This window comes from Pelophylax lessonae, assembly GCF_965119305.1.
Source record: "Pelophylax lessonae genome assembly, chromosome: 2".
Taxonomy (NCBI): Eukaryota; Metazoa; Chordata; class Amphibia; order Anura; family Ranidae; genus Pelophylax; species Pelophylax lessonae.
The window spans coordinates 277,683,819-277,699,030 of NC_138769.1; the positions used below are offsets into that span (position 1 = coordinate 277,683,819).

General features: G+C 40.6%; 1 protein-coding gene across 1 annotated transcript in view; it reads right to left on the bottom strand.

The window, feature by feature from the left end:
• The window catches only part of KCNC4 (potassium voltage-gated channel subfamily C member 4), a gene marked incomplete at both ends in the record, with an annotated part of 362,283 nt that overhangs the window by 310,318 nt on the left and 36,753 nt on the right, over window positions 1-15,212 (bottom strand). The window contains one exon of the mRNA XM_082246385.1: window positions 5,225-6,155. Coding sequence (XP_082102511.1) covers window positions 5,225-6,155 — 931 coding nt within the window. The remainder of the gene's footprint in view (window positions 1-5,224; window positions 6,156-15,212) is intronic.

Sequence of the window (15,212 nt, forward strand, 5' to 3'; positions counted from 1 at the left end):
ACGTTGTCACTGGTAATGATCTGGAGCAGTTCACTGATGCTGAGTCTGAGAAGTTGGGTATGAGTCCAGGACATGGCAGCGCTCTGGTAGAGAACCAGGCTATGGTACCCTCCAGCTAGGAGGAGGTGCTGTTAACATTTGCAACTTCACAAATCTCAGCAAGGGAGTCTCTCTGCAATCCCAGTTTCATGAAAGTCCCCAGAAAGGACTTGGGTCTAGAATCAAGGGTCTGGATCATAACGAAAGTATTAAAGGAGATGCTTGAACTTAGGGATGTACAGCCAATCTATACTGGGGTACCTACTCCACAGTCTGATGGTCTTGTACTGCGGAATGCCGCTAGGTGGAGCACTAGAGTGGCAGGCTATAAAGCACAAAGGAAGACAAGACAGAAATAGTTTATTTCTGAATTTACTACTTTTGTTAAAAGTTGCCTCTGGGTATGTTGCTGGATTGCTTCCTGAAGATATGGTATATGGGAGAGGCTTTGGAGAAATGAAATGAAAAATGTGCTTAAGGTTTCACTGCCTAACAGCCAGGTGGAAAGTATTTTTGCTGCTATGGTACAGGGTGGTGCTGGTCAGTTGTCTGTGAAGGGCGCGTATACATCACCAGTGGCCAAATCACATGAGCTAGAAGAGCCAAATGTGGACCAGAAAACAGCAGAGATCCTGACCAGGGCTCAGATGGATGTGATTAAAAGGACTGGGGACATCAGTTCAACAATAGGTTTATGTGACAAACCAAATAGGGTCCCTGAAACAGGGGAATGCAAAAAAATTGTGGTAAAAGCCGTATGTGGATAAGACGAGAGCTCGCATGTTCAAGTTTTGGATAGAAATCCAGGTATTAATATAAAAGGTCAGGTGGTAGGATAGCTGCCTGCTGAGTGGATGACACCAGGGGAGGTGGCATCTTGTGAGGTTCCCATTGGTGATAGCCGCCCTGCTCTGGGTGTACCCTGTGCAGACTCTGCCCTAACAAATGCTGGAAAAAGGGCAGTTGAGAACATCTGCAACATTGAGAGGTGTAATGTTAGTCTGAATATGTCTGTTCATGATGAACCAAGTAATGTGTTATTGATACAAGATAATGTGGTGTCCATAGGTACATGTAAACCTGGGAAACAATTATTGATTGCGGAGCAAGGTACCAGAAATAGGAGGGGTGTTCCCCTTACAAACACCGTAGAAATAGGCCCTCTACAGACTCAGGAAAGTAATGCTGTGAGAGGTGTTGGGAAACCTGGAGGCAGAAGGGTTAATAGAAAGACCAGGGGGACCCCATTAAAAATTTCAGAAGAGGAAATGCTTTCAGAAGTGCACACAGGAGAAGAGTTGGGAAGGTCTCATTAAAGCCCGTAGCAGAGTGACAGTGGGGCATAGAGAGAGACACCAAAGGAGGCATTGGGTAAAGTTCCAATTTAGAAAAAAAAGGTGTGGTCAGACAGGATTGGACTCCTGTAAAAGAGAGCTGGCACAGAGGGGCCAAATGGAGCTTGTGTGTGTCTTCCTCCGGGTTGAAACATGAGGCTCCAGGAGGATTGTTTTATTTGGAGGAGACTGTTTTAGATTCCTCTGGGGTTTGTGAAGTCCAGGTGGGGACCTGGAGCCTGGAGATTTTGCAGTGATCTGGGTGGGAGGAAATCTCCAAACTTGGGACCAGGGTTTAGGATTAGCCAGGACACTGATTGTGCAGGTGTGTCTGGGTCTTTTAGTAAAGACAGGACCAAGGTTCTGGGCTCCACCCCAGCAGACAGGAGGTCTGGCCTAGGAGTCAGGAGGGCTCCACGTGGGAGTCAGTGCAGCAGGAGGGTGCTATCTATACGCACCCATTTGGTGAGCTACCAGGATGTAGGAGACAGACAAGGGGCTTGGTGTTTAGGCCAGAGCAGCAGTGCTGCAAGTTCAAGCCAGAAGGGCTGAAAGACCATTTTGTTTTTAAGATTGAAATGCTGAAAATCCCTGCAAGGGAAACCCTGTTATTTTGTACTTGATGAACTTTTTTTTAATAAACATGGGCTAAGAAAACCTTTAAAAAGGAAGAAATGAGAGTGGCGTTGTCCTTTAAATGCTCTACATTTGATGCGGGTCCCTACAATACACACACACACATTATATATATATATATATATATATATATATATATATATATAGTAAAACCTTGGATTGCGAGCATAATTAGTTCCAGAAACATGCTTGTAATCCAAAGCTCTCTTATATCAAAGCGAATTTCCCCATAAGAAATAATGGAAACTCAGATGATTCGTTCCTCAACCATTTATTCATAAGTCTTTCAGTTTATAGTCCATGTAAAAAAGATTATAGCATTGCGATAGGTTATATAACCATAAAATGTCCATCCACAAATAGCCGCTTGCACAAGGGGATTAGAAGCAAAATCCAGCAGGAGCTACAGAGTATCAGAGAAGAGAGGCGCCTCTAAGTGTAGCAATATGGTTTCATTTAATGAAGGTACAACATTTAGCAACTCACATGGTTGATGAATAAAACAGGCACATCTAAGTATGCAGGCATCCGGGGTAAAGCTGTCCACATAGACTATCTTCTGCACTGCGGGCTGCCAGTCTGTAATCCTGACCGGGAAGACCACCCTGCAGTAAAGCGATCTGAAAGCGAGGGGCAGCATGGAAGGGATGACGTAGATGGCGGTGCGGAGGATGGTCTATGTGGACAGCTTTAGCCTGGATGCCTGCATCCTTAGATGTGCCTGTTCCAATCATCAACCATGTGAGTTGCTAAATGTTGTACCTTCATTAAATGTAACCATATTGCTACACTTAAGCCCCGTACACACGTACCGATGGTCGGCTTACAAATGTTCCTCTTTTCTCCCCGGGATGTCGGTGTCTGCTGAAAAGTGCAAAGACAGCACAAGGACAGCACAAGAATTTTGTCCGCCGACTGCAGAAGTGATGTCATGTAATGGTTAACTTTCCCTGTGTTTTCTATTTTCTGAGCATGCCCAGTCTTGCAAATCTGCGGTCTGTCGGCCGAATTGTGTACTGACAGGCGAACAATCGTCCGTTCTGGTGTCGGCATACAAATATTTTCATGTTTGCACGAAAGACTTTTGTCCGCGGATTGTGCGCAGACATCTGTCGGAGGCACCATACTAACACGCGTACAATCGGCAGATCCTTCGTCCACCGACGTTTGTATGCCGACGATCGGTACGTGTGTACGGGCCTTTAGAGGCTCCTTTCTTCTCTTTTATACTCAGCTGTGACTTGAGGCTACTTGTATATCAAGACATCGCTTGTATATCAAGTCAAAATTTATTTGAAAATTTTGCTTGTCTTCTTAAACCAAGTTACTCTCAAACCAAGGTTTCACTGTATAGTGATGGTACTCACCGTCACTGGGAGTGAAAGACAGATACTTAATGGTTTGGATTGCTTCAAATGGGTTCTATATGTCTGCTTTGTGTTGAAAGAATGAAGGGCCTCTTTCACTTGGGACAAGAATATTTCTAAACAATATCCCTCAAGAAATGTATAAAGATAAACAATTTGACTTTTCAGATTGCTTGAATATTGTTGGAGTCTCTCATGGGACTGTCTGCCTTAAGATCAACCTATTATGGGATGTATTTGTGTATGTGTATTGGCTGCTAAGGGGGAAGAGGGTTGTCCCACAGTGTAAATCTCTTTGTGCCTGTGTTGGAATAAACAGTTCTTATCCTGGAGAAGGTTCCTTAGCTTGTACAAGCTAAGTTGTTGACTAGCTTTGTATGGGGGCAGCTAGGATTTGATATCTATGTTCAAGGTTGGGAGGAAGCCGTATACTGACGGAAGTCCACAAGTACAGTGTCGGTTGAGGGTCCGTTACAAACATATATATATTTACATACAGACACACACAATATATATATATATATATTTATTACATACACACAGACAGACTCACACCCCAGCTTGTGTGCACATTTTTCCTCTGGATGAATACTTATGGATCTCCGCCCTCATCCAGCCCCCTTCAGCTTTGCAGCTCTCATATGACACATCCCTCCCTCCCTTACTGACAAACTCTCACGAAAGTGAGTGGGAGAGCTGTGCATGATGTCATTAGCCTAGGCTAAGATGAAAAAAATGAATGAAGAGCCGCTTTAATATTCTCTATTGTCTTTAAAGTCTATCTGTAAAAAAACATTAAGCCTAACTAAAACCAGCCGGCTACAAAAAAAGAACAAATGTTTTGTCTAAAGTTCCTGCATTAGAGAAAGATGCCTGCACAGTGTGCAAGAGCCATTTGTTTATGTTTTTGGAGCTGCGTGCAGGTTGCCTTTGTAAGTAAATGGAGATGCAGCGATTGTACGGACTCAGACTTTGAAAGGCATGCAGGTATGGGTGGGAGGGCCAGAACACACACTGCCTGTGTTAATAGCTATGCATCCATCCCTGCATGCCTGTCAAACTCATAGGCTGCCTGCATGCAGCGCTGAAAGCTTAGGTTTTCATAAGCAAACGGCTCTTGTGCACTGTGCTGGCCTCAATGCCATTGTAAATCAACACAAAATAGTGTCTATTCACCGTAGCAGTCAGATTTGCTCCTGGCCATGCGCGTTAGAATAACCAATAATCAAATTATATAATTGTTAGATTTTATTGAATGATTTGGCTGAAATGAACTGTGTTTTCTGGTAGGAATGGTTATTCATTTGAATCCAAAAATGATAGCCCTGTAATCAGTTTTGAAGCTGTATGATTCTTTTACCGTAACAATATTTTTATTGAACAATCATTTAATTGTGTCTGGTCAGCATCTTTATAGCTAAGCATCATTATTTAATGTTGTGTTTTTACGATTATATTTTTAATGCATTCAAGAGCATTTTTTAAATTTTTTTATTTGCTTCTTGCATTTGCTGCATTTACATGTGTTTTCCGGTGAGTTTACATGAGAAAAAATGCAGCAGGTTCTACTTTTGTTCACTGCACTGTGTACAAAGCGTACTGCACTTGGAATACATTGAAAACACTGGGAATGCATTTATGTTGTGAACAAGCACTAATAGCAGATGTGATATTTGATTACATTGGGTTATATGTACTGTAAAATATTGGTGGTTTTCTCTACATAGAACAGAAATTATGAAAGTGTATGTGGGTTGTTTTCTCATTTAATCTGGTAGTTACCTGGTATCTCTCTAAAAAGCCAGCATTGTAATCAATGTCACAGCATGTGTTTGTTTTGCATCTTACCTGTCTTCTTCTCTGTAACTTCCTCTACTCCCAAAGGACAGGATTCACTTTGAGTGCTGGTACGATGTAATAAGTCCTCGAATTTAGCTGTAGATGGGGAGTCCAGCTGAGTAGACTTGGGGACATGTTTCTTTTTCTTCTTTGGAAGCTTTTGTTTTGCCATAGCAAGAGAATAATACATTCCAAAATTATTCACAATAACTGGAACCGGCATGGCAATAACTAGAACTCCAGCTACAGCACACAAGGCACCCACCAGCATACCAGACCATGTCTGTGGATACATGTCTCCATATCCAAGTGTAGTCATAGTGACTACAGCCCACCAGAACCCTATTGGGATGTTCTTGAAGTGTGTGTGATTGCTTCCACTTGGATCTGATGATTTTGCACCTATTCTTTCTGCATAATAGATCATAGTAGCAAATATTAGAACCCCTAAAGCTAGAAAGATGATTAGAAGAAGAAATTCATTCGTGCTAGCCCGAAGGGTGTGTCCAAGAACTCGTAGACCAACAAAATGTCTAGTCAGTTTGAAGATACGCAGAATCCTGACAAAGCGTACTACACGCAGGAATCCTAGAGCATCCCTTGCAGCCTTGGATGACAGCCCACTAAGACCTATCTCCAGGTAAAATGGAAGTATTGCTACAAAGTCTATGATGTTTAGCATGTTCTTAATAAAAAATAGTCTATCTGGACAGCAGGCAATTCGAACCAGGAACTCCAGTGTGAACCAGAAAACACAGACCCCCTCTATATATGTTAGAATGGGCTCGGTTTCCACTTCTTGCACAACAAGGGTTTCTGTCACATTTCCCACTATGACAACCTCTGTTACATTTATGTCCACAATAAAAGCTTCATGAGTTTCCAAACAGAAAGTGGTAATAGACAGCAGGATGAAGAAGAGTGAAGTAACAGCCACTAGCTGCAGAGATGAGGAATTTAAAAAGGCAAATATAAATTTTCATTTTAATCATTGAAAAAAAAACAAACTAATTGCATGAGATTTCTGTGTGTAACATGAATTTTATTACTCATATTTAAATGAAACCATTTATTTTGAAGTCTTTGTTCAAATGTATGCAAAGGCCATACAAAACAAATAGTTTCATTATATATTATAGAGGACTAGTGTACTACATCTGTAAAGTTAAATATGTGTATGGAGCCAGTTAAGATTGAAATTGGTACAGCTTTGTTTTGATGGTATGCCTATCTATACCCCAAAACCGAATAAATAGTGGGTTGAGTGGATTTTCCATTTAAAGTACTATATATATATATATATATATATATATATATATATATATATATATATATATATATATATATATATATATATATATACATACATACACACACACACTCTTTAAACTAGAGATAGTAGATTCAAAATAAAATAGGTGTCCTAAAATGCCTGCACACACGGTCATATCTTACACACTTCAGGGTCCCTAAATCTTGTAATTAGAAAATTTTATATGGAAATATAGACTTCATGAAGAAGAGCTGAGAGTAGCTCAACTTTTGCTCTTTCATGCAAAGAGCTACTGCTTGTTCCGTATGACAGGCTGCATATTACCTGTTTATATGAGGTTCAGCTGTATTTTCAGTTGGGTTTACTACTGCCAGGGAAGCAAGGTGACTGATGTACTCGTACATGTTTCTGACATATAAACCGTGCAGACAGTGTGCATATGACAGAAATGCGTATCTACATTTAGATTCCAGGACTGCAATATGGACATGGTATGTGCTCAAGCGGAGGTTATTTGTCAGGGGATATATACAGCGAAACCTTGGTTTGCGAGCATTTTGAAAGACGAGCAACATTTTTTTAAAAAATCTGTCTTGATATACGAGCACTGTCTTGATATACGAGCAGTTTAGTACACTGTGAGCATGCCATTCCCTCTGTTGATGCCCTCTGTTACATACTATTGTGTGTCCCAGTGCTTGTGCTGTGTATGAAGATGCTGATTTCTGCTGTTTCGGAGTGTTTCCCTGCACTTACGACTGTTCATCTCTCTGCTTTACCCGGCGGGAGGGGCCGATCACTCCTGCTGATGTCATCTGAGGAGGAGGGGAGGAGAGAAGCAGAGGGCTGAGAGGAGTCACACAGCAGACAGACACGCTCTGATACAGTGTAGATCGGCATATGTTATGTGCAGTGGGGACACATATTGTTATTTAGCAGAAGAGATGGCATGCTTATACTGTACAGTAATGTACTTTATATATAATACAGCATATCTTTATTTATACCATTAAATGCTTGTGGAACGAATCATCTGAGTTTCAATGCTTTCTTATGGGAAAACTTGCTTTGATATACGAGTGTTTTGGATTACAAGCAAGCTGCTGGAACCAATTATACTCGCAAACCAAGGTATTACTGTATACCAATACCACTCACCCCTTTCCGTGATGGGCAAAAAAAAGCAGTCAGACCCCAGTAACAAAGGGAAACTGGAACCTCTGCCCAAAAAAACAGAAGACTTAACAATATTACCGGTGTTCTCCCAGCAACAGATATTTTCCTAGAAGCATTGAAAAAACGGTAAACATTATTGTGCAAGTCAGTGCCCCCACCATATCTAGACAATCCAAACATTTTTGGAATGTACATAGAGCAATATAGATTATTTTACTTTTCACATTACAAGGTGTATGAATTGTTCTTTGGTGTGAAGCATTTTGGATTTTTAGGTTTAGGATTAGAATACCCTTAGCTCTTAAGTTGAACTCCAGGTATGGTCTTTTTATTGCTTAGTTACACTGGTCCAGCTTTGACCAATGTACATAGTTAGTCAGGTTGAAAAAAAGACAAGTGCATTTGGCTCAACCAATAAAATAAAAAAAAAAAAAACAGTAATGAAAACCCAACCATACAATCCCATATACACAATCCTATACCCGCAGTTGATCCAGAGGAAGGCGAAAACAAACCCCAGCAAAGCATGATCCAATTTGCTACAGCAGGGTAAAAAAAAATCCTTCCTGATGCCCCGAGAGGCAATATGATATTCCCTGGATCAACTATACCTATAAATATTAGTACCCACTTATATTAAATCCACCCAGAAAAGAATCCAGGCCTTTTTTAAAGCAATCTAGTAAGCTAGCCAGAACCACCTCTGGAGGGAGTCTATGCCACATTTTCACAGCTCTTACGGTGAAGAAACCTTTCTGTATTTGGAGACTAAATCCATTTTCCTCCAGACATAAAGAGTGCCCCCTTGTCCTATGTGCTGACCTTAAAGTGAACAACTCACCAAGTTCACAATATGGACCCCTTGTATTTATACATGGTGATCATATCCCCCCTTAATCTCCTCTTCTCAAGAGAGAGAATAAATTCAGTTCCTCTAATCTTTTCTCATAGCAAAGCTCCTCCATGCCTCTTATTAGTTTGGTTGCCCTTCTCTGCACTTTCTCCAGTTCCCTGATATCCTTTTTAAAAACTGGTGCCCAAAACTGAACTGCATATTCCAGATGAGGTCTTACTAATGATGTGTACAGGGGCAAACTGATATCACCCTCTCTGGAGTCCATGCCTCTGTTAATACAAGAAAGGACTTTGCTTGCTTTGGAAACCGCAGCTTGGCATTGCATATTACTATTAAGCCTATGATCTACCAGAACACCCAGATCCTTCTCCGCTATGGATTCCCCCAGTTCTACTCTGCCTAGTATGCATGATGCATGCATATTCTTAACCAAGTGCATAACTTTACATTTATCAATATTAAACCTCATTTGCCACATAGTTGCCCAAAGAAACAGTGCATTGAGGTCAGCGTGTAAGTTGGAGACCTCATGTAAAGAAGTTATTTCACTGCAAAGCTTGATGTCATCTGCAAAGACTGCAATGGTACTTCTAATCCCAGACCCTATATCATTTATAAAGATACTAAAAAGTAAGGAAAGAAAATGTAATCAATACTAAAACCCAAAATGTCCAGCACAAATTACATTCAGCAGCGCTCAATATGTATTAGCATATTAAGATCATGAAGTCCTCATAAAGAGTATTATACCGCCAAACAAGTCTTTGTTCAAGGCAAAAAACAAATATTCCATATGTTATTGGTGTTCGCGGTGCTCAATGTAAATAATCCGGCATTCACCTTCACCACACCATCAGTGACCCCTTAAGAATGGGCACTTACCAGAAATAACATGATAATGCGCCTGTAAGCATTGGTTGCTTGAACCCTTGACACTCCGGACCTCTTCTGCTTCCACCAGAAGACCTCCGCTCTCAAGTATCAGACAGGGATCAGACCATACCAAGAAAATGGAATAGGAGGCACAATAGTGTGATACCGTTTTATAAACTTTTATTATATACCACACTCCAAAATTAACCCCCCAAATCCCATCTGCTTACATCAAAATAAAACTTTTCCAAGCATAAAAAGTGATAATCACATTGTGATGGCCAGCTCACCGTTGCTGCATAGGTTTTGACCAAGCTTAGTCCATAGGTGAGATCCGGAATCCAGCCAAGACACCTGTGATCATCAGGGAGACAGCGTGCCTGTGTCTGACGCATTTCGTCGTGTATGACTTCTACTGAGGACTCAGGCACACTGTACAATGCTCCCATTTTATAATGCAACTTATTAGGACTTCTCCCGCCGTGTTACTATAACTCCTCCCCTTGGGAGGGAACTCCTGGTGCCGTACTTGCTGCCAATGTATCTACTTCCGGTATCGGGATACCGGATGTGACGTCATTTGTAAACAATGACTATCGATGGACGCCGGACCGTGACCCGCAGCGGTATCACTTCCGCTTCCGTCGCGGCAACTACTTCCGGAGTGCTCACCCCGGATGTTGATGTGCCATGATCGCAGACGGAATGGTGCGGGCGTCTCCATCGTTACTATAGTGATCTACATTTTACACGGATCGGGATCTTAAATCCACGCCACCTATGAGTTCAAGTAACCGGGATTCCCTTATATATTACTAAAAAAAGGAGGGAACATAGTCCTAATTTATATTGTACAAAGCAAATATTCGTATGTGCATTTAAAATTCGTGTGATCAGTACTTACTGACAACATGCCATCTATAACAGCCCAACACCTGAATTCACATTACAATGATCATAAAGTCTAATAATACATGCCCATTATGCTTAAGTGGGTGCTGTCAACTACATAAATGTGTATATACATTTCAAAAATCTACATATTATTAAAAAAGGAAGAAAATGTCATTAAAGAATATATCAAAAAAAAAAAAAATTATATTATAATATATACATATACACATATACATATACATACACACACACACACATGTGCATAAAAATTATATATAAAATGACCATAAAATTTCTTAAAAATATCCATAAAATACATTAAAACGGAAACACAGAAGATGTCTAAATGATACACCCACCAAATATAAAATATAAAAAACCGTAAAAGGCAAGTAAAAGGAGAATAAGGGACTAGTGGATGTTAAAAAAGTAATTAAGGATTTAAATCTAAATCCACATTCAGTCCGTTAGGAGAGCTATCCAAAAAAGAGACGGAGTGGATATATCGGACCAATGCTTTGACTCCTAACGGACTGAATGTGGATTTAGATTTAAATTGTATTTAAGTAATTATTGAGTGACTTCCTCCCCCCACTCTTATTGTTTTTAATTACTTTTTTTAACATCCACTAGTCCCTTATTCTCCTTTTACGGTTTTTATATTTGGTGGGTGTATCTTTTAGACATCTTCTGTGTTTCCGTTTCAATGTATTTTATGGATATTTTTAGGAAATTTTATATATAATTTTTATGCACACGTATATATATATATATATATATATATATATATTTTTTTTTTTTCGATATATTCTTTAATGACATTTTCTTCCTTTTTTAATAATATGTAGATTTTTGAAATGTATATACACATTTATGTAGTTGACAGCACCCACTTAAGCATAATGGGCATGTATTATTAGCCTTTATTTATGATCATTGTAATTCATGTGAATTCAGGTGTTGGGCTGTTATAGATGGCATGTTGTCAGTAAGTACTGATCACACGAATTTTAAATGCACATACGAATATTTGCTTTGTACAATATAAATTAGGACTATGTTCCCCCCTTTTTTTTAGTAACATATATAAAGGGAATCCCGGTTACTTGAACTCATAGGTGGCGTGGATTTAGGATCCCGATCCACTATAGTAACGATGGAGACGCCTGCACCATTCCGTCTGCGATCATGGCACATCAACATCCGGGGTGAGCACTCCGGAAGTAGTTGCCGCGACGGAAGCGGAAGTGATACCGCTGCGGGTCACGGTCCGGCGTCCATCGATAGTCATTGTTTACAAATGACGTCACAACCGGTATCCCGATACCAGAAGTAGATACATTGGCGGCAAGTACGGCACCAGGAGTTCCCTCCCAAGGGGAGGAGTTATAGTAACACGGCGGGAGAAGTCCTAATTAGTTGCATTATAAAATGGGAGCATTGTACAGTGTGCCTGAGTCCTCAGTAGAAGTCATACACGACGAAACGCGTCAGGACACAGGCACGCTGTTTCCCTGATGATCACAGATGTCTTGGCTGGATTTCGGATCTCACCTATGGACTAAGCTTGGTCAAAACCTATGCAGCAACGGTGAGCTGGCCATCACAACGTGATTATCACTTTTTATGCTTGGAAAAGTTTTATTTTGATGTAAGCAGATGGGATTTGGGGGGCTTAACTTTGGAGTGTGGTATATAATAAAAGTTTATAAAACAGTATCACACTATTGTGCCTCCTATTCCATTTTCTTGGTATGGTCTGATCCCTGTCTGATACTTGAGAGCGGAGGTCTTCTGGTAGAAACAGAAGTGGTCCGGAGTGTCAAGGGTTCAAGCAACCAATGCTTACAGGCGCATTATCATGTTATTTCTGGTGAGAGCCTATTCTTAAGGGGTCACTGATGGTGTGGTGAAGGTGAAAGCCGGATTATTTACATTGAGCACCGGGAACACCAATAACATATGGAATATTTGTTTTTTGCCTTGAACAAAGACTGGCGGTATAATACTCTTTATGAGGACTTCATGAACTGCTGAATGTAATTTGTGCAAGACATTTTGGGTTTTAGTATTGATTACATTTTCTTTACAGACTGTTTTATTATCACAGCAGCTGCGATCAGCAAAATTTTATAGAATTTTAATACCAGTTTTACTTGCTATTGTATGTTTTTTTCCCCTTTAATATTAAGCGCTGGGCGAGTGTTTGAAAATTTTCCCCTCTTTTTCAACCACTTTTTATCATTAAAAAGTAAGGGTCCCAACACTGAACCTTGGGGTACACCACTGATAACCTTAGACCATTCAGAGTAAGATTCATTAACCACTACTCTCTGAATTCTATCTTTTAGCCACTTTTCTAGCCATTTGCAAACTGATCTTTCCAAACCTGTAGACTTTACCTTACACATTAACACGTGTGTGAGACACTGTGTCAAACGCTTTTGCAAAATCCAAGTATACTATGTCCACAGATCATTTGGGGCTGTGTCAATACCATCCTCATTATGGTCAGGAGCTCCCCCATGCTCCTTTGTATACACAGAGCTGAAGAAAGTATTTAATAAATTTGCCTTCTCTTTGTCCCCAATCACCCACTCCTGATTATTTTGTAAAGCGCCTACATGCTCAGGCCGAACCTTTTTTTTTTTTTTCCCTTCCAAAAAAACCTAACCTTTTTACTATTAATATATTTGAAAACATTTTTGGGGTTTCTCCTACTAGCTTTTGCAATCTGTCGTTCATTTGAGTCCTTGATTTCCTTTTTACATATTCTGTGATATTCTTTGTAACAATTAAACAACGATAGTGCTACTTCATTTTTATATTTTTTAAAAGCTCTTTTTATTTATAGCTTTTTAAACTTTGGCCGTGAGCCACATAGGTTTTATTTTCAGCTTTTTTCAAAACGTATTACCCATGTGAATATACTTTGCAGTGAGCTTGCATAAAGTCTTTTTGAAAATTTCTCATTTCTGTTCTGTGCTCATCGATGCCAATATTCCCTCCCAGTCTAAATCCTGGAGAGCAGCCCTCATCCTTGGAAAATTTGCTCTCAAAAGTTAGCTGTTTGTTTTTGTATTTCCTGTATGCGTTTTTAGCTTACAGCCAACATTACCAGGTCCAGCAGAGCATCATTTCTAGTGGGCGCCTCAATAAACTGCACCATAAAATGGTCTTGTAATAGGTTTATAAATTTTTGCCCTTTAACTGCTCCAGCAGTGCCATTACTCCAGTCAATGTCTGGGTAGTTAAAATTCCCCATTATTATCACTGCCCCAGCCCTTGGAGCCCTTTCCATCTGTGCCAGGAGCTAAGTCTCCAGCTCCTCATTAATACTTTTAATTAATTAATAGTTAATTAAACAATTAATTAATAGTTTGTTATAAGGTCTATAACAAACTCCAATGATAATCTTTGTATTATGCACACCCATGTACATTTCCACCCATACTGCTTTAGACTCATCACACTCTCCATCAACTAGGTCCTCTTTCACACTCACTTTGAGATCACTTCTCACAGAGGCAGACACCACCACCCCTCCATTTTACAGTCTTTCCGAAAGTGAGCATAGCCAGGAATATTAGTAGCCCAGTCATGTGAAGAATGAAGCCAAGATTCAGCAATACCAATTAAATCATAGTTCTTGTCACCAGAGCTTCCAACTCACCTATTTTGCTTGGCAGACTTCTGGCATTGGTGAACAAACACTTTAATTCATTGTCACATCTTTCACACTTTTTAATTTTGGTACAAATAGTACCATTACCCGTTTTTTTTTTTTTTTTAACATGGGAACCTTCTTATCCTCTGCCATAACTCTCCCCCCATCTTTCCCCATTCCACACACCAATAGGGGCTGACCCCTTTATAACCCGTCTATAATCAAATTCACTCTCCCCCCTCAATCCTAGTTTAAAAACTCCTCAGCAATGCGGTGCTCCAGCCTTCCCATAAACCTCTCCCCTAACACAAAAGACCCCCTTCCATTTAGGTGCTAACTATCTTTAGCCTATAGGTTGCATCCCAATGAAAAGTGAGACCAGTGCTCTAAAAACCCAAATCCCTCCTCCTTACACCAGGTCTTAACCACTTAAGCCCCGGAAGATTTTACCCCCTTCCTGACCAGGGGGTATTTTGCGATTCGGCACTGCGTGACTTTAACGGACAATTGCGCGGTCGTGCGACGCTGTATCTAAAATTTTTTTAACATTTTCGGCCAATTTGTTTGATGCTACCTATGTTTGGTAAAAAAAAAAATAAAAATTTCGCAAAAAGCGTATTTTGATTGGTTTGCGCAAAAGTTATCGCGTTTACTAACAAAGGGAAAGATTTTTGATTTTTTTTAACGCGTAATGGCGGCGATCTGCGATTTTTTTTGCGGTACTGCGACATTGCGGCGGACAGATTGGACCCTTGACTGACATTTTTGACACTTTTGGGGTTACCAGTGACATTTCTACAGTAATCAGTGCTATACATATGCACTGTTACTGTAAAAATACACTGGCAGTGAAGGGGTTAACTTTTTTTTGAGAGGGAGGGGCTATGTGTGTCCCTAGGGGCGTGATTCTAACTGTGATTGGCTGTGGCTTGAGATGTATGAACAGTGATCAACGGTTCTACATAGTAGAACCGTATGATCATCATTCATACACCGGGGAGAATGACAGGCGGCTTGTTTACACAAGCCGTCTGACTTTCTCCCTCTCCCCCGACGATCGCAGAGTGACCGGCAGACATGGGGTCCGCCGGTCACACGCGCAGGGGGGGCAGTGACCACGCGGGAGCGCGCCTCCGGCGGCGCGCGCTCGCTCCCTAGACCCTCACAGGCTAGCGACGTAGCCCTACGTAGATAGTCGTGCAGCGGTCGGCAAGTGGTTAAGCTATGCATTCAGCTCTCTAATCTCCCCCTGTCTTTC